Source organism: Pteropus medius, unplaced genomic scaffold (genome assembly GCF_902729225.1).
Source record: "Pteropus medius unplaced genomic scaffold, Ma_sr-lr_union100, whole genome shotgun sequence".
Taxonomy (NCBI): Eukaryota; Metazoa; Chordata; class Mammalia; order Chiroptera; family Pteropodidae; genus Pteropus; species Pteropus medius.
This window is the reverse complement of record NW_024346062.1, coordinates 12,982,849-13,003,891: the sequence shown is the minus strand read 5'-3', so window position 1 is coordinate 13,003,891 and position 21,043 is coordinate 12,982,849. Positions and strand designations below refer to the sequence as shown.

Here is a 21,043-nt window from a genome sequence, read left to right as displayed (position 1 = left end):
GCATCAATAGGAAACCGTCCGTATTATAAATCCTCACTTGTAGATGTTTATGATGTAACATTAAAAAGGCACTGGAGGAGGGGAAAGCCCTCACTAGAGTACTAAAACACAACACAAAGGCCTCTCACTAACACAACACTTTTCTGCCAAATGTAAAAGCAAATGGTTGTATTGGGTGGTCTGGCCGCACATTTGTGGAGCAATTGTGCATAGCCAATTACCCGCTTGCTGAGGGTAAGAACAGTTTGGGTTTCACAAATGAAGAGCCTGATTCTGTAGACCACTTTTAGTCACTCTTGAACATAAGATCTATAACTGATTTGTAAAATGTGTAAATTAAGCTATTGATATATTTTGTGGTTCAATACTATTTTGAATTTTTGAAAATCAACTTGAAGATCGTGGTGATCTCTAAATTTTAAAATAAGGGTTAAATATTTATGGTTTCTATTTCCTGACAAATATTTGAATATTTGCTTTTATTAATCTGCATCATTTATCAGGTATAAGTTTTTACAGGAGAGCTAGTTTAGTTCTGTGAGATAGATGATAGGCACTTTACCAAAAAGTGTGTATAAGGATATGAAGAATAGATGATGCATTCATCTATTCACTTTATCAACAAATATTTCTTGAATACCCACCATGTACTTGCAATCTGCTAGGCACAATCCAACACCATTCTGCCTTCCTAGCACCTGCAGTATGATAATAAGTACTGAAGAGAGGAGACATATAATACATTCTTAATAACAACTAGCAAAAATATTGTTAGAGTAAAAGTATAGTATTCATTTCATTTTCTTTGTGTTTGATAAATGACTTTGCATGGGTAATTTTAGCAAAAATTAATCTAATGTATATCAAATTATCATGTTGTATACCTTAAATATATATAATTTTTATTTAAAAAATAAAATAGATAATGACCGACCTTAAAATTCCTTTAGCAAAATCTAAAATTTTAAATATCATTTTATTAGTGATACAAAATTATAACCATTTTTAAAAAAATCTTGTGAGGGTTAGGTGAATTTAATCTTTTCTTTTTTTTTTTTTTTAAATGGGCAGAGGTTGAAAACTCACTATTTGCTTATCCTACAGTCTGGGTTTGAGTTCTAGTTCAGTACTTGGTGTGTTAGGTGAATTCCTTTGATGCAACACAATACTGAAATATTGTGGTCACTTTTCCTGCTCAAACTTCTATCACAAATAGCCCAATTTGGAATAGACTGGCGTATAGCACCTCAATTATACATTGTTACTATTGTTGTCTCTATACTTAGGATGTGAATACTTCAACATTTCAGGAAATTAAAACTCAATATGAAAAATTATCTGAGGGTCCCCATTTAAATTCTCCTGGATTATAAGCCTCTTGGGGACTGACACGAGTATAGATGAATTATCTCTGTGTTATTCATTTTGTATCCCTGCAGTACTTAGCACCATGTTCCTTAGACAAGGGGGTAATAGTAGATGCTTATGACGTGGTCGAATATAGTTATAGACAAGTAAGAATCCTTTCCAGCTGAAGCTGAATTGCTTTATGTGTTCCCAAAATAAGTGTAAACTCTCACCAGATATTGGAAACAGCACACTGTGCTACTGTGGTTCTTTTGAAATGCTGAATGTCCAAATGAAAGACCACAAAATTCTACCATATAATACAAGATTTCAAGTGTGACATTAAATTAGGAACAATCCTACAGGTTGTCAGATGCTTTTGTTCATATATCGGTTCATGAGAACTGGGGGTTTGTGTTTGGGCTATTCTTTTAAATCAGCTAATGCTTTTAGAATATTTGAGAAAAGTTAGAATAGCTGAGAGTCCTGACATGTTCTATCAGTTTATGTAACTCTTTGCATAATACAGTCTTAGTTATTGTTTTCACTCATTAAGCATAATCTAGTCTGTATTATAAAGCCACATGAAAGAAGGGCTAGTTGTCTTCTAAGGTTATGCACTCTAAAAAAAGTTTTAAAAGTATTTGATAACCATGGTTCTTTTTAGTTTATTCAGAGATACAGACACAGGCTGGATTAAAAAAAAAAAAAATACAAACACCACAAGAATTAGACATTATATCAAATGACATAAATAGTTATAAGTTGGCAGTTACCTGAATAATAACCCCCCCAATTTAAAAAAAATTTTTGGTTTTCATGAAGATTTTTTTACTCTGTGTGTGTGTGTGTGTAGGTGTAGGTGTAGGTATAGGTATATAAAACCATAGTACAACACCTGAAACAGGGTGAAGTCCTATTTATAATGGCTGAAGTTATATATTGATTGAGGCAAGGGGAAATTATTTGGCAAATCCAAAACGACTATTTCATTCTGTTAAAGCAGATAAACTAGGAGCCATTAAAAAATACATGCATGCATATACACCTATATATTATACACGTTTGATTATTGAATGCATTTCTAATTTTCTTTCAATAATGTCCATTCTCATAACGTAATTTTTGTGTAAAATCAGAGAATTAAAATCAGTGCTCCAAGTAATCTACAAAATCAAAAGTAATACAGAGATAGTCAAGACTTGACGTAAGTAAGAATTAAAATTGGAGCTATGAACGATATTGTTAGTTTGATGCCATAGACCACCAGCATGAATCAATGAACAGACAGAGTTCTTTACTGTAGAGTTTGGTGATAAGTAAATTAGAAAGAACAGAGCTGTTTTCTGCTTAGTTATCTAGCTCCAAATTTAAAGTGCCTCGTTGATATAGACAGCAGAGAAGATAAAAAAGAAATTTCCTGATTTAAAGCATCCCTCAAATTAATGTTCGTTTACCTTATGCATATTTCAAATTCTTTTAGGTTGTCACAGAATATTTCACACAAATAGGGTTTCCCTGACGGAGATTCAGTTCCCTGGTTTTAATCAATTAAAGGCATAGCATTTTCCTTATCGCTATCGCTAGATCAAATAGTCTCTCTCAGTGCGTCTGTTTCAAATGTTAATAAAGTTTTCATTTCCAAAAGGTTTAAAATGACAGAACAAAATTGTCTCCTTTAAGAGCATGAAAACGACTTCTGTTTCTGTCTGCAGGTAGTGGAGGACATGCTAGAGGACGAGGAGGAAGAAGATGACAAAGATGACAAGGTAATTATCTTTCCCAGCACTTGGGTACCTGGGGATGGGGAAATGTAGACATGACACTGTTTTCATAGACAGTTAAAAAAGGAGTTGAAGTGTTCGAGTCCAGAAAATCGGACAGTGCTGTTTATCATCCTAACAATGCCACTGCATGTTGCAAAGAGGGAGAGAGGGCTATAAATCCTCTTCGCTTTTGTCCAGAGCTGGGTCAAATATTTTTCTGCCAGGAACAAAAAAATAATTCAGCTTGTCTGGAACTTGATACCTCTTGTGAAGATAACGGCAGTGACAACTGTTTCTGAAGGGCAAAAATTTGTCCTATTTTGAGTATTACAAATCGAGCTATACTTTGGGGGGAGAGAGAAGAGAAAAAATAACAGGCTGCATGAGTTGAACATGAATATTGTCATCTGTAATTTTCAATTTGCTCAGCAAAATAACACGTGTGCAGAGGGCTCTAGAGGGCATTTAAATAATCCCCATGCTCACTGCCCTTTGCCTAGACTTGACTTGGAATGGCCCTGTGACTCCTAGGTCAGAGAAGTCTGTTCAGGGAGGCTTGATTTTCGATTGCTGGTTGGCTTGGGGATGTTGACCACAGTAAATAACAGCTAGTTTCTCAGACGGGTTGTCCCCTGGGGAGAGGAGACAACTGGAGGGAGGAATTAGAATGACCTTGCACTACTGCAGCAGCTGCTGGGATGGGAAGAACAGCTTTCTATGGCAAAGAGGCTAGTGACGCTGGTTTATCATCATCCTTGGGCATTTCTAGATCTAAAATCTAAGTCCTAGGATGAGATTGGGAGAAGAGAGAGAGACTGTCATTCATTATTTCTACATCGTTTGGCATGTGAAACCAGATTTTGACCTTCACCGTAATTTATCTGAATTCTGTTATAGTAAAGCAGTGAAATTTTTTGAAGAAAGGAGAAAAACAGTGTATCTTAGTTTATGCCCTTGACCTTTGATTCCAATAGAGATGTACAGTTATATTCCAGTGTGAGAATTTGTGTACTGAAAGCAAGCATTGGAAAAAAAAAATTCATAGTGATTAGTTAACCTCCCAAATGATATTTTTTCTCATATTCAGTGCTACAAGGAAAACAGAACACACACACACACACACACACACACACACACACACACACACACACACACAGGCGCACTTTTCTTCCTTCTAATGCTATTTCACACACTTTGAATTGATAGAGCTTTTATGTGAAATTTTTCTTCTGTACATCATTTAGTCATTAGCGACATGATCAAACATAAACTAACAAAATCTCCTTCCTGCAGAAACACGTATGTGTTTGTTTTTAATGTTAAATAACATGAGCATACACTTCTGGCAATAAATGATATGATTTATTGTTAAGGTCAGTTGTAGAGCTGTAGAGAGCTTGTTCTTTAACTCAACATGCCAGCTCTGAATCATCATTTCTCTGCTGATAAACACTGAACTGCCATCCATTTATGGCCATTTTCCCTTTCTTGTTGCTGCTTTATTATTAAAGTCACCATAAAGATCCATTCCGGCAGCGGGCGTTTCCCCAGGAATGTTAATAAATGGAAACCCTTGGTGAAGTCTAGTACTTCTATGACTTCAGTGTCCCTACTTGAAATCATCCTGTATTTTTTTAGCCAGCTTGTTGATATTATATACCAGTAATCTCCAATTTATGGTCATTTTTAATAGAATGTTAGAAGTGGGAAACCAACAGCACACCTGTTTAACCAGCTCACCAAAACATAAATGACAAGTAGCACATGCCATGGTGGAAACAACACCAAATCTCTGGAGTGGAATCTTTGTAATCTAGCATTTGGTTATCCAAAATTGACACCCCTTTCTAACACATTTTCAGATCTAGTTACCAAAGTTAATTGAAAGGGAGTGCTTGAATTACTGTGTGAATTCAACTGTGTTCTTCTGCATAGGATACCAACAAACTGTGTTTTCCACATGAAAAGATTGTGAGCTGATTTTCATAAATCCAGCCTTTATTTGAGTGATATATGTTTTTCTTCTTTACTCATAATGCAATTGATAACATGAAAATCATATCTGAACAAATGAAAATCTCAAATTTAATAATTTAAAATAGACTTTACAGGTTTGCATAATAGAGTAAAGAATCTTAGAGTAGACATTTTGAAAAATGAAGTTTTTACTATGAGAAATGGAACTATGAAAGGATCCTTCAAGTTTCTGTTTACCAGCTTCCATCTCTGACTGACTCTCACAGTGGTAAATGTTGTAAGCCTTGGCTATCAGTGTGTCTGAATAGCAGAAGGGTAATTTCCTACTTTAAAAAATTCACTGGTTTCTCTATTTAAAGTTTGTGTATAGAGTCATGCGTAATGGAATTTCATGAGAAAACAAATGTGTTTTTTTGCCATACTAGCAGGTACTGACCCTCTAGCTCTCATTATTTCTCTGTTTTCTCATATGGTATAATAGTAGGGTCAGGTCAGTAGGTCCTCTTATAGGATAAAAGTAAAAAAGATTAATAAATGTGCCAAAGCCTCACTTTAATTGAACCTGAAGCATATGTTGCAAGTATGTAAAATATGTCCCAGATGTTTCACCAGAGCTAGTGTCTTGGCTTTCCCTGATTACCACAAGGCAGCTATTAGTCCTATAACCTTTGGACTTGGGGGTAAATGGGGTATTACGTGGCACAGAATGAAAGCACCTGTTTTCCATTCAGCAAAGACCCCGGCAAGTTTTGCCTAAGCCTATCCATATGTTTTCACTTAGCAGATTGTTGGGTGATTATGAAAAGTGTCTTTCTTTAGAGCCAGCATTGATATTAGTCACTCACAATGAAAGGGCAAGTCATTGGCTACTTGACAAGGTCCGTGTGGGCATAAACTGAAGTCATTTATTTCATTTGAGTTTGGGGTGTTTTCCCTCAACATAATTATATAAATGGTATAAGGAGTTGAAGAAGACAAAGATTATAATTATTTAATATAATATTTTTGTAATAACTTTTCTTAGTGCCGACTTTAGAACCTGGGAAGACTTTGGTTAAAGTTGGTAAAAGCTAAGTCATGATTTACCTGGACCCCCAGATCTTGAAGTTTTGCAGATTAGGGCCTTTTGAGTTGTGTGTGTGTGTGTGTGTGTGTGTGTGTGTGTGCGGCGCGTGCGCGTGTGTGTGTGTGTGTGTTCGTTCTTCTTTTTACTACAACAGCTAACCATTATTCAGGTCAGGGTTTTAGGATCCTTAGACTTATCCTTCATTCCAGAATCCATTGTTGACATTTGCTTAAATCTAAAATTAGGTGGCTTGTCTCTTAATCCAATTCTATGGTTTTCACAGAGGTAGAGAATTGATTTTTAAATGGTGATTCTTAGTTATGAATCACTGACTTTCTTATATTTTTGTTTATCTGCATTATGTAGTAGCACTATATTAAGCTGTGTTGGAGATGAAATTTTTCCTGAATTAAATGTTAAAAAGACACTGCATTCTCAGTTCCCTTTGTTGTAGAGCACTTTTCAGCCATCAACCACAAAGTCACAGTTTGATCTGATTTTTTGACCTGATACCAAATCCTGCCTTTGTGCTAAATAAGGCTTAGAGCTAAATTACCTAGGTGGAGCTATCAACAAGCCCAATAATAGTGCTTTTCACTGTGTTATATGTAATATAGTGGTCAATCTGCATAATCTAGACATGTAATTAATGAAGATCAGTTTTCGTTTTTAGCTTAAAAAGTTTAGGCATGCTTCCCATGATGTGTCCTACCCTTGTAATAGAATCCAGCTGCAATATCAGGAAACAGAAGATATAATGCAGGTTTTCCTCAGGAAAAGCATGGATTCAAATGCATGGTATTCTAGTAATGTTTATTGGTACAGTGTATTAAAATATCCAGCCATTTATGCTTACGTTGCTTCTCCATTTTCTTCAATTGTTATGTCAGGGTTACTGTATATCAAGATAACTAGATGCAGCAAATAAAACATATCAGAGCTACTTCAAAATACACAGATTGTTTGCTTTAATTCTCGAAATCTGTGTTTTCGAGTTTGATTCTCCTGCCTTAAGCCAGTATATAATATACCCAAAATGCATATGTCTCTGCATCTCAAATCAACTGTAAAGGAGAAAAAAAGAGATAACTCTGATATGAGAGAAGATAATGTGATATGAAAGAAGATTTAATCTGAGAATATGACATTTTCTAGTTATAGTCAGTGAAATAACTACATGGTGGGGAAATAGATCAAAGCTTTGGAGAAAGCTAGGGACAGAGGAGACAAGAAAAATATTTCTTTAAAAATATCCTAACTCATGTTTAACTAGAATACCATTGTATCAGTTCATCAGTTTTCTATTGTTGCATCACAAATGGCCACAAACTTAGAGGCTTAACACAATGCACATTTATTAGCTCTCAGTTCCGTAGGTCAGAAGTCCAGGCATGACTCAACCGAGTTCTCTGCTCAGAGTCTCATATTCATGATATCAGTCAAGCTGAATTCTCATTTAGAGGCTCTGCCTCTGGAATCCACTTCCAAACCCATTCAGTTTGTTGGTAGAATCCTGTTCCATATAGTTAGAAGACTAAAGCCCTTCTTTTCTTGTTGGCTTTCCATTCTTAGTAGTCACTTTCCATGGCCCCTTTTATCTTTATATCCATCAATGGAGAAATCTCCCTTGTGTCAAATCTCTCTCACACTTCAGAAGAGCATAGTCCTTTTTAGGGCTCACCTGATTAGGTCAGGCCCACCAAAGATTATCTCCCTTTTTTAAAGTCAGCTGTGCCATATAACATAACTTAGTCATGGGAATGACTATACCATCATATTCCTAAATCCCCTCACACTCAAGGAAAGTGGATTATACAGGGCATATATACTAGGAGATGGGAATCTTGGCTGTCATAATTTTGCTTACTACAGCTATATAGACCCACCTGTGTTCTAGAACAAAGGCGGAACAGTCTTTGTGTTCCTTGTATGCGTATATTGCTAGGCTGTGACATCCTATTCTACAATAAACAAATTAGGAAAGCCTGACTGCTTAAAAATGTCCTTTCAAAGATTATAGGAAACATCTCATACCGAAGGTATAATCTGAGATATATTTTAAAGTCAAAGTACAGTTTGTTCTACTTGCTTATTACCTAATTCTGCTCTGGGATAAGGGGTGCTTGGACATGCAACCCGCCCAGTGGGCTCTTTCCCGTGTTGTCTCCTTCTGGGGAAAAGTGCAAATAAGAATGAAATTGGCAAAAAATGGGGAAAGGTCTATTCCTCCTTTTAGAGACCTGTTGGTGCTTAGACCCTCTGAGCGGATAGCCCAGTGACCTCGAGACATAGAAACATTCTCTACTTAATCTAGAATCACAGAAACATTAACCCTGGAGGATACCTAACAGAGGTGTCAGAAGGCTGCCCTCGCTGCCCCATGGCTTTCTGCCTCCTGGAGGGTAGTAGGTGTTCTGCCTGCACCTGTGCAGTTCACACCCCCATTCTGACCTCCGCTAGTGCTGCCCCTGCACAGTCCTTGGGCTGAAGCCCATCCACCACACCTGGGTCCCCAGGAAGAGGCTCACAGCACTGCGATTCTGACGGTGCACCAGGGGAGGTTTCCTGGAGGATCAGGATCTGATTGACAGATGGTGTGAGACAGATTCCTTAGCAGAAGTCTGGGATTAGGGCCCCCTTGCATAACAGGCGCCCAGTTGCTTCTCATCCCAGCACTCTCTTGTCAGACCAGTAGAACTCACGGAGATCCTGGGATATCCACCTTCCTCTGAGCAGCCCCGACATTCAGTGTGTCCCAGCCCAACCTCTCCATGCCACTCCTAATTTAACATTATTTTTAAATGAGGAAACTGGTTCAGCTAAACTTAAGTGAATTGTCAAAGGTGATATAGACAGCAAGTGGCAGAGCCAGAGCTAACACTCAGGGTTTCCAAGCTCAATATCTTTACCTTCCCTTAAGACTAGGTTTTCCAAGAGGGAAAAAAATCAAAGTGCAGATGCAAATTACCTCAGGCATGTTCTTTAAGTGTTTTGGTAGCATAATCAGGGAACATACTATCCATCCCAGCCAGGGGCTGTTTAATTCTGGTTTCCACTTCTCATGGTTCCCCTGCACTTTCAGCCCTTTCCCACTAAACTGACTAAGGGGCATGTGATAGGCAGAATAATAGCCCCTTATAGATGTCTTCGCTCTAATTCCTGAAACCTCTGAACACTACCTGGCAAAGAAGCATTGAGGTAGCAGATTGGATGAAGATTGCTAATTAACTGACCTCAGCAGAAAGATTATCCTGGATTGTCTGGGCTCAATAAAAGAAGTATCCTTAAAAGTGGAAGAGGCCATCAGAGTACGTGGCAGCTGGTGGCTGCTTGCACAACTAGGACCAAAACCTATACTCCAAGATCTTCAGGGCAAGGAAGAACTGCTGAAAACTCCGGATGACCAGAAGGTGAAGCTCTCTCCAGAAGTATGACACCAAATAACAGAAGTCACAGGGCCTAAACTCTCCAAGATCTGACCTGTCTGCAAGTCCACCACCTTTGTTCTCATGGTCATTAAATAAACTCAGAGAACCCCAGGAAGTTCTACAAGCCCCAGTATCCGTGGGTCAAGAAAGTACATGCCCTGAACAGCAGATTCAACAAGCACAAGGAGAACTTGAAGACCCAGAAATCAGAAGCAACGGCTGTACAGTACCCACTGCCTAGTATGTGGTCAAGTCCAGAGCATTAGCATTATTAAAACACAAACTGACTGGGGGTGGGGTGAGGGAGTGATGACCTGTTATATTGGCTTTGGTGAAGGAGGAGGGCTTCAAGCCAAGAAATGTGGGTAGTCTCCAGAAGGAAATGCAGCCATGCCCACACCTTGATTTTAGCCTAGTGAGACCCATTTCCAACTTCTGAATTACAAAACTGTATGATAATAAATTTGTGTCTTTTAGGTTTATGGTAATTCATTATAGCAGCAATAGAAACTAATACAGATGCTTTCAAATGCATTTGCTATACTTCTCAAGAAAATACTGTATTTTAAAGCACTACCTCTGAGGTCCCAATTTTTCCTTATTAGTCCTACTTTTTTACGTAAATATGGCTACAGGTTCTTCACTCAGCATGTAAACTAAAAACAAATCAATTGTTTTTATCCAAATTGTCTCAGTTTTTATTTCAGAAAAGCTTGTCCAAAAATGAGAATGAGTTAGTGCCCATCTCTAGGACAGCTGGTTCCTTCCTATTTAGCAGCCTGTTTTATTAATTGGCTAGTGGAGCACCAAGGCATGGTTAGTATCATTTTCAACAGAAGAATTTCACTTCCTCACAACATTTGTTTCAGTCCTTAAAATGTTTTACTCTACAAAGCACCAGGGCAGAGGGTATTAACCTTATATAGATTGCAGACACTTTAAGAATCTGAAGAAAGCTGTAGACTTTCTCCCCAGAAGAATACACATAAACACATATATACAAAAAAACTTTTTCATACCATTTTAGGTAATGGAAATTGAATTATTTTACAGAGACTATAAAGTATCTGGATAAAGTCATATCTATTGCTCTCACCACCTTCCTCTTGACATTAATGCTTGTTTTCCTCAAACACCTGAGATAAATGCAAATTTTGCAAGTAAAAATCAAGTTTAATTCATCTCAAAAGTAAGCCTCTACAAGAAGGCTGATGTTTGGCTTTGATATTGAAATTATGGAGTGGTTTTTGACACAGCAAAAGGCTTGTTATTTTTGACATCTGTTTGACTACGACTTTTTAGCTTCATGGCAGTAAGGGTTTAAAACACTGACTTGGCAAAAGAAAATGATAAGAGACAAAATAAGAGCTGCTTTGGCTTTTTGAGATGCAGGTTGGGCATAGTGGGATTCCTGGAGTTCTCCAGAATTCTCATTGAATTCATATTGTATCAATGAGGTCATCTTTTGAAAAGTCTGCATTATTAGTGCTTCATTTAAAAAAAAATAAAGGGAAGAAGTATTCATGGTTCCACATTAAGGTCATTGGAGGCAGAATTAGCTATCAAAGTGTTATATCTAATGATTCCATCTGTCTTTGGATTTCTATCTGTAAACAAATTGGCAAGCTTTGTCACGCCTTCTTCATTTACAGAAGCACTTATCCAGCCTTGAATTGTCTAGGTAGATGTCTGCCTCCGACATGCCCTTCAGAGTAACAGTGGAGCTAAAAGAATTTAAATGGAAAGATTTACCTAGATAATCTGGCAAGAATATCAATCAAGTACAGCAAACTATGAGTGGACTTTCTCCTGTTGGGTTATTCTAACAACTGGATTTCTTTTGCTTCAAAAATGCAGAACTTTCATTTGAAGATCAACCAAATGTTTCAAGACAGGTCCTCTGGAAATCTAGTTAACTTCTGTATTGCAGCAGTGAACTTTCATATTCCTTCCCATTTCTTGACGAAACCTCTTGAAATAGCAGCATGTCAGCCCTGGCTCTCAGAAGGTTGACAACATTCGTAGAAATAGACACGATTTTTTCAAGATCGCTGGCAGAGTCGTTGACACCGGCTGACACCACTGTATGCTGAGATGAGGAGCATGTTTCTTCACCAAAGCAGTTGAACCAGATGTGTTGCCAAGCATCACAGATGCTCCATCTGAGCCCAGAGTGCCAAGATTTTTAATCCGCCTGAAAGTTTGTTTGGCAAAGAAATTTTTCACCATGTTAAAGACATTGACTCTGCAGATTCTACAAAGAGTTCACGAAGTAGGAATTCTTCCTTGATAATATAACTTGCCAACAGGAGTTGGCTATTTTCATTAGGTTACATGCAAAAGGGAAATCTTAAAGAAATGTCAGAAATTCCTGTAGTGTTGATATCATTTGATAAGAACACAACTTCAAAAAAACATGTGGCTTCATCAAAGTATTTCTGGGGGCGTGTGGGTTATTTTTCTTGGTGATATGATGAACTTAAAAAATGTTTTAATGCAAGTTTTTTTTTTTTTCTCCTTGTGGCAAATCCAAAGCCAGGTAAAGTCTCAGTCTTTAAAAATCAAGCTGTTTTTATATTTTAAAAAAATCCGTCATGTCTAATAGATTTTCAGAATAGGCAACCATAGGTATTCCCTCAATTTCATTGGTTCTATGCTTCCATCAGCCAGAACCTTGCCACACAAGAAATACTGTATTTTTTGTGTTCCATCACACTCTATAATTTATATAAAATCAATAGATGTGAAAACTTTACAGTATTTTTTTCTTTGAAATTTTCCAACTTAAGCTAGACTCAAAGAAATCACAGATGGCTGTAATCATGTTAGTGGGGTGTTTTCTTAGACGCCTATTGAGAGGAAACTATTCTAGAGGTCTTAACATGGTAGTGACAATGTCACATATCTGTTTACCTTCAATAGTGTCTTTGGCAGATTGCCTTCTATTCAAACTGTCCTTCACTGCCTACTGATCTCAGGCTGAGCCATGTAACTCACTTTGGCTAACCCATGCCCCTTCCTAGCAGAAGGTTCAAGAGCCAACCTTGGCTCTGCCATCTCTTTTCCTTCTGAAATACAGCTGGAATCATCCACATGGGAGGTCCTCCTTCAGCCTGAATTCTGAAATAAAGATAACATGGAGCCAACCCATATGGAAATGTAGTGTGAGCAAAAAACAAACCTGTGTTTTCATAGGCCTCTGTGATTTTGAGGTCTTTGTTACTGCAACATAACTTAGTTTAGGCTGATAGATGATACAGCATATCACTCTGTGTGAATCAACGTCTTAATATAATTTGACTAAAAGCATGATTTTTTTATTAATTAAAGTCTCAGGAAGGATTTTAAATATATTTTTTTTTCTTTCTAATTTCACTGACCTACCCCCACCTCTTGAATCCCAATCAAGGTTATAAGTAGAATTAGTTTGCTATTATGTTTCTCTAATTGAAAAATGATACTTTTTCCCATGAACATCTATTGAGGGACAAGTCACTGGGTAGACAAAGATAAATATGACACAATATGAGCCTGTCAGTAGTCACTGTCTGATGGGACCCTTGGTTATGTAAACTAATAATTATAATACAGTGAGAAAATATAATAAAGTTATGGACAGAGTTTGGGTGGGAAAAACAGGATGACTGTCTTCATAGAATTGTCAGCAAATGTTGCACAGAGGAAAAGGCATTTAATTTGGGTCTTGAAGCATGAATGAGAATATAAGAGGAATGAGAATATAAGAATATGTAAAGACAAGAAGCATGTGGTATAATAGGAGTATAAAGTACAGGAGTGGAATTGGAGGAAAATGACACTGGAAGGGTGAATTTAAGATATCGAAGGCTTTATTCATCATCTAAGGAATTTGAATTATATTCTCCAAGCAACAATGAATCAAAGGAGACCTAAAGCAGAGATTTGTCATAATAAAATTTGTTCTTTGAGAGGAAAAATTTGGCAATAGGGCAGAGGATGGCGTAAGAAGGAAATGAAATTTGAAATAGGAAAATGTGCTAGGAGGTGCCGCAGTAGCCCCAGCAAGAAATAATGGCATCTTGCACTTAAATGGTAATAATAATAATAGAAAGAAACAAATCTGAAAGATATGTTTAATGGGTAATGTATTAAGATTATTGAAAAAATTATATTGAATAGAGTAAGGGAAAATTTAGGGTCATGGTTGACTGTGAGATGCCTACCTGAGATATCCTTGTATTTGTACAGCACTTCACATGTTTCAAAGTACTTTTCCCTTCTCTGCCTTATTTAATGTTCACAATAATTTTGTATTGGCTTATCAAACACCATTTCCCTGCCTCAGTATCAGGAAGATTAACTTGGCTGATAGGGAAGTAGCTAAGATTAGAAACCAGATAATGTGACTGAAATAGAGAAGTAGTTGAGCCTAAAAACAAGTTACCTAATAGAGAAGAAGCTAAGTCTAGGAATTAGGTAACTTGTCTGATGGTGAAGAAAATGAGGTCAGAAAAAAAGCTCTAGTTAATTTTTCTTCCTAGTCATGTTTTAGTAAAGCCTGTTGATCTACCTAGAGATGACAACGAGGCCATTTGGAATGCAATTTTGTATAACCGTAGACCATTTTGGTCAGTATAGACAGCAAAAGTGTCCTGTATGACTGCTCAGCCTTTTTTCCCTTGGCACTAGGTCTTGGGAGAGCATTTGGAAAAATGATGACAATCGGTTCATATACTGTGCCTTTCACCATTTCATTGTGCTTTCAATGAGTAAACATAGACCGACATGGAAGCAAGAAGTGTCAATGTAAAAGGAGGGAAAATATTTTTTATTGCCACAAAAGTTGGTTCAGAGCAAAAGGTATATAGTAACCATGCTTATTCTGTTTTTGAGCTAAGAATCATTAGGAAAATAGGCTAGAGGAATACAAGTCAGTTGAGAAGCAGCTACTATTGTCACTGTTTTTTAGATGAAAAGACTGACACCTCTGAGACATGATGTAACACTCAAAGTCACAAAAGTGAAACAACCACATTTCAAACTCTAGTCTGTCTCCCTCTAAAGCCCACCATTTTTGGCATATCAGTCTTCTACCCCACACTCACATACAAAATTTGTGACCTAAAGCAACGATTTACCATTCTTTCCTTATTCAGTGGGTTGACTGGGCTCACCTCGGCAGTTCTTGCCCGAATCTCTCTTGTGGTGCTAACCAGGAATCTGGAACTGTGGTCATCTAAAGGTGCGAGTAGCCTGAACATTCGAGATGGCTCCATGTGATGACTAGAGGTTGTTGCTGGCCCCTCATAATGTGGCAGTTTGTTTTTGAGAGGGAGAATTCAAAAGTGAGTGTTTCAAGAGACCCAAGTAGAAGCTGTGAGGCTTTTTATGACTTAGCTGTAAAAGTTCCAAAATATCACTTCCGTCATATTCTATTAGTCAAGCAAGTCACTAAGGCCAGCCTAGATTCAAAGAGAGGATGAATTTAATTCTACCTCTTAATCAAGAGTGTCAAGTTCATGTTGTATAAGAATCTAAAGGATGGGAGATGTTGTATGGCTATCTTTGGAAAATTAAATCAGCCACAATTTCAAAAAAGCAAAAGCTTCTCTAATGGATGTCCTGTAGCATTAAGGAATATGGAGCCTATTGCCTACCAGGAGATTCTCTCTGTGTCTAAGGTTTATCAGCACATAGTGCTGAATTAGGTTATCTCAAAAATTAAACATAGCACTTTCAAATTGCCTGATATATCCAAGTTTCATCATCTTATATATTTTTATTTTATTTTTTGTTTTTAATTTACAAGATGAGAAACAACAAAGGACTGGATGAATTGTCATTCTCTACTTCTTTGCTGAAATCTCAAAAGGCCACCTAAATCTCTCTCCTCTTTTGCTTTGCTCATAGATAGTCCAAAGATTTCACCTTCTAGCTAAGCTCTCTCTTGACGCTAGTTGTGGGGTAGGAAGGATTTGTGAAGAATCCTTTTTACATTCCTATTTAAATTGTAATGGACATCTATTGTCTTCCACCAATGAGTGAGCACAAAAACGCCTCTGTCCTGTGTTCTGGAATTCAGATTTTACTTACTTGCTACCAAAAATAAAAAGTCAAGTGAGGAAAGAATGTTGCAGAACAGTTCCTTCTTAAAACATGAGTTCCTACCTTTTAGAAAATGTAATTTAAAATTTTCAACAGTTCACAAATGGTATTTTACTAATTTGTTCAAGGACATTTCTCATAGGATTTAAAAGGTCACTAATATCTCTAAAAATTTTGTAGTAGAAATTGTAAGCATCTTGGTCAAGAGTATTTTCCAGGATCCTTGGAGCTAACATTTTTCTGCCATAGCGAGGTAGCATTCTGTGGATTTTAAAAATCAATATTTGGCACGTTATGCACATAAATGCTATTTCTTGGTTCTGGTATCTTATTTGACTATTTTGATCAGCAATGAGTTGGGAATGGGGACAGACAGCATCTACATTCTCTGTGAATATTTTGGAGACATTCACAGCAATATGATAAACAAATATACAGCTGTTGCAGTCTGATAATGTTAAGATTTTATTGATTATCCAACAGAGTAACTACCCTGGGTATTACATTTGCTGTCACAACCTTCAGTGCCTGGGGTAGTTAAACAAGTTCTTTTTTTCCATTGAGCTGACCTCAAAGTTGCATGGTTTCTGAATCAAGGTCCTCAGATTTCATACTTTGGCAATTTCTTTCCTTTCTAATGGAGTATATTAGAGAAAATGTGTCACCTTTTGCACCATGTAATACCAAATCAGATTAGAATTCATGCACAATTATGTCAGTGGAAATCTAATAGTACAGGCTGGCTTATCTCTAGATAACACATGGAAAAATGAACTTCCACAACTGACAGATTTACTTGATTTTGTCTTCAGATAAGTTATTTGTAAGTAATCGAGCTAAAGAATATAACTGGATTACTTTTCATACTATAAAAAAGGAAAACCCTCAACAGTAAAAATGGTTGCTAAGTATTCAAGCTCTGTCACTCTGCTGGCCCTCCACACCTTCCTCTTTGAAAAGGTTCCCGGATAATAAATGCAAAGAAAGAACAACAACAACAAAAAGATATTTTGCATTATCTATACTTATTAAGAGAACTAACAACTTTAGGAAAACAAAATTTACATAAACCACTTATGTGAAAATAACATTTGTTATTTAAGTAACACAGGTTACATGATAGTCTACCTGGGAATGATATCAGGCTGCCTAAAAAGCATTCATCTGTATTTCCTTTTCTATAATCAGAAAAAGTCAAAGCCCATCTCTAGTCTGAAGTCTTCTTGAAGCCAATTAAAATAATTTAAGATACATTGTACTGCAAATGTGCTTTTTAAGTGTTTTAGACTTAGATGTCTTAGGGATGTTGTAACCCCTTTTAATGTTACTATTTATATATAACTACCATGTGTATAGCATTACACCTTTAATGCACTATATTAGCTGTCACTTGAAATTAAGTGCAGGCATGTTCTTTTTTGGCCTTTAGTTTTTTCTACATTAAACGTTTAAATAACAATACCAGTAGTAAAAAAAGTAAGTAGCATTCCCAGTGGAAACTCACTTTTGCATCTGGTTGGGTCATGTTTAGGTTTTTATGTAAAAGATATTGTAATATCAGAATTTCTTAATGTTTACCCATGTGGTATCAGAACTCTACCTGATGTCTTTTCTTAGGGAATTAATGGAATCAAACTTTATGGTAGGCATGTTTGATAGATATGCCTTGTCTGTAGAGATCTGGTGATCATTTCATCAAAATTTGTCCCTAGTTGATCATATATCTATGCATTTTTATATCTTTGTGGTTTTCTTCACCAGCTCTGTGATTGCATCAGTGCCTTCATTAGAAGGTCAGGTTTTGAGGATTTAGTAATTCACCTTGAAAATGTACTATAAGCTGAATGTACCGAGCATGAGGTTTTTCCACTCAGCATAAATTTCATAGCATGAAAAAAAAGGCAAACCCATACCTAAAATACTTTTTGATATCTGTTTCTCATTATGAGGAAAAGTAAATAGATGCTTATTGATTTCAGGTGTTCTTTGTTTCCATAAGTCAGGTTTGCTTTTCATATTTTAATGATATTGTGCAGACTTTTCTCCATGATGATAAAATTGTACATTTTTCAAACACACAAAACAATTAGTTTTAATAAAAGAAACTATCCAGATGGGAGCCACTTGGAGCCACCCACTTAGAGGGGTTGTAGCTTATACTAAAACAATCACTATGAGAATGAAAATTCCTTGTATTTATTCATAAATATTCCCCTTCCCACATTCTAAATTGTAATGATATAACTTTCTGTGTGGGTCTTTTCCCATAACAACAGCTAAAAGAGTAATTCGTTAGAGCTCATTTTTTATCTTAGAAGAGTTAACTAACTTTGTCACCTATAGATATGCGTGCACCTATTTAGACATGCACAGCATAGAAAAGAAGATGGAAGTTTTCTGATTAAGTAAAAAGAGATCAAAATATGGTATTTTTATTGGATTCATATGAATGATTCACTTCATTCATTTGTTCACATGTTCATGCATGCATGTACTTAATAATATTTGCAAACCTGTGACATTTGTGTATCTATTTCGTGTATCATATACTGAAGAATGTAGTGAGTTTTCTTTCCTTCTTTCCCCATCAATCTCAGGCATGTTTACATCTGTTGCCTCCATTTATGTTCCACTTTTATTCATTCTTAATTCTCTCCTTTGTGGCTTCCATCTGTAACACTTTACTAAACTTGCTCCTTGAAGACATCAATAGCCTCACTTGGTCTTCCACCCTTTCAGTTCATTTATCCCAGTGCTCTCTTGACCACCATTTAATATTCCCTTCTGTCTCACGTTGTTTTACTTGAACACTTCAATTTTCATCGTTGTCTTTGGCGTTTGGGTGTATCTCCCAATTTTGGTCTTTCTTAGAGAACTAATCTATGCCCACAATTTTAGCTATCACTTCAGTGAAGATAGCTCCAAAATCTTTATTTTCATACATTTATTCATTCATCCATACAACAATGTATTATGTACTTGGAATATTCAAAGCACAATGCTAGGTGCTTTGAAGGATAAAAAGATAAACAAGACCTAATTCTTTTCAAGAAGCTAAAAATCTCTGGTTATGCCTTTTTGTCCAAAGGCTGTTGTCTCTTTCCACCCTCTTGGACATTAAAAATTGTCTAGTCATAATCCCAAACTCAGTATATTTCAATCTGAACTTGTATTCTTTCTCTAAAAATAGCATCCTTTCCTAGCTAATGGATATCTACCAGTAGCACAATTATTTTGCTCATGAAGACTCAATCTTTGGTGGTTCTCTCTGCCTAATCTGTAATAAAAATTCTATTGATTTTGCTGTTGTAATACTCCTTTTTACCTTCCTCTTAGGTTCTCTTGATATTCTCTACCTTGCTATCTACATGAAATGCCCTTTCTGCTTTTTCAAGACCCGTTCATCCTTTAAGATCTAACTGGGAACTACTCCCCACCCAAACCCCAGCCTGTAGTGAGCCCCACTTCTGAACCTATAATGATGCATTCTTTTGTCAGTTGACATTTGTCATTTTTCCCCTTTCAGTTTTTTATGGGATTATGTGCCAGGCATTGTGTTGAGCACTTCACATGCATTATCTCACTTCTTCATGACAACTCTATTAAGTTGGTATTATCATCCACATTTTGCAGATGAGAAAAACGAGACTCTCATTTTTCTAGGCTAAGTGACTTGTCCAAGGTCACAAAGAAAGGCTGATATTAGAACCCAGTTTTATCTAGATTCCAAAGCCCATGATTTAAACCACTATGCCACATTGCCTTATGACATTTACATGTTATTTATTAACTCATGACCTTATTTAATTTTACTGTGTCTTGTCTCCATAAAAACATAAATTCTAATACCAGAACTGAGTATTATAATACATATTATGAACAAGGGTAAAATATAGTAAGCATTTGGTTAAATACTTAATAAATAGAAAGATATGTATGAACGTAAAACAGCAGTTCAGACATCAGAGGCCCATAACCAAACTAGCCATGTTGAATACTAGATATTTATCAAAAGAAAAGTTACTGTCAAATCATCTTCATTTTGCCAGTATATTTCTGATCTCCTCTCTAATATCCGTACCTCCCATGAAAAATCAGAATTACACCTACCTTTCCCATTATGACAGAAAAAGGAACTTTCTGCTCTCTAAGATCCAGTTACTGCCACTGGTGCTATAGATGACACAGAATTGAGTGTAGTTCCTGTTGTCACAGAGCTCCAGTGTGTCCCTATCGATCAATCTCCTTTCCATTCTTATAACCACTACCCAACTTCAAGTTCCCCATACCTCGAATAACCTTTCAGCCACTCTCAGCTATAACACATCTTAAGGATACTGCCAACAATTGTAAAGATTTCTATGGGCAAGATAGCATAATGGTTAAGAGTATTGGCCCTGGAACCAGGCTACTGTGTGACCCTGGGCAAAGTACTTCACCTCTATCCCTCAGTTTCCTAATTGGTACAATGGGGTTAATAATAATTTCTGCCTCACAGAGTTGTTATGAGGATTAAGTGAATAAATATGTGTAAATCTTAGAACACTGTCTATGATACAGTAAGAATTTCATAAGTATTATATTAGTAGTAGTATTATCGTTATTGTTATCAGCAGCAGCAGCATTATTAGTCATGAGTTCCCAGGAAGATTGTCATGTTATTAAATGGAACAGAAGGTCTGAGTAGGAATAGATTTTAGAAAGGAAGAAAATTACTTCTGTTTCTAACATATTGAGTTTGAAATGTCACCAGGCCATCAAATTGGGTATTTAAGCAGATACCAGAAATAGAAATCTGGAATTCAAAGAAGAGGTTATGGCCAGAGACTTAAATTTGAGAAGCACTCATTAGAGATAAAAGTAATTACTGAAACAGGCTGTTGCGAGTGAAGGGGAGAGGGCCAAGGACAGTTCTGTGGAGAATATCTCTATTTAAGGGACCAGAGAGGAGGAGGAACAGAGCATATGGCTGAGAAGGAATTATCAGAGGGGTAGGAGGAGAATCAGAAGGGTCTCTTTCATGGGAACCAATAGTTTTAAGAACTGTGTCACTAGAATTAAATATGGCAAGTGCTCACAGAAGATGAGAACTGAGCAAAACGTGATCTTGGTGCTAACAGTTTTCCTAGAGGCATGAGAGCAGAAAGCAGAGGGCAAATCAAAGGCAACTTGTAGGAACTGCCCTTCAGAATGTTTGACTCTGAAAGTGTAAGAAGAGGAAGGACAGGAACTTACGGAGTTAGCAAGAACGTCGGGTTTGTTTTAGTAGTGGAGAACTCACACTGTTTTAGAAGGAACCAGTAGGGAAGATGGAATTCCAAAGCTAGAAGAGTGGAGGATCAAGGTCTCAGAAGAGATAGGGATAGGTGGGAAGA

General features: G+C 36.7%; 1 protein-coding gene across 23 annotated transcripts in view; it reads left to right on the top strand.

Annotated features, from left to right (window-relative positions):
- Positions 1–21,043, top strand: part of MCTP1 (multiple C2 and transmembrane domain containing 1) — a 447,851-nt gene that overhangs the window by 377,096 nt on the left and 49,712 nt on the right. For 19 of the 23 annotated variants that reach the window (XM_039875100.1, XM_039875102.1, XM_039875103.1 and 16 more), the window contains one exon: positions 3,063–3,116. In XM_039875100.1, the coding sequence (XP_039731034.1) occupies positions 3,063–3,116 (54 nt within the window). Of the gene's footprint in view, positions 1–3,062; positions 3,118–5,352; positions 5,359–7,231; positions 7,261–11,441; positions 11,613–21,043 lie in introns of those variants that run through there. The other 4 variants (XM_039875115.1, XM_039875114.1, XM_039875113.1 and 1 more) reach the window with 2 other exon arrangements.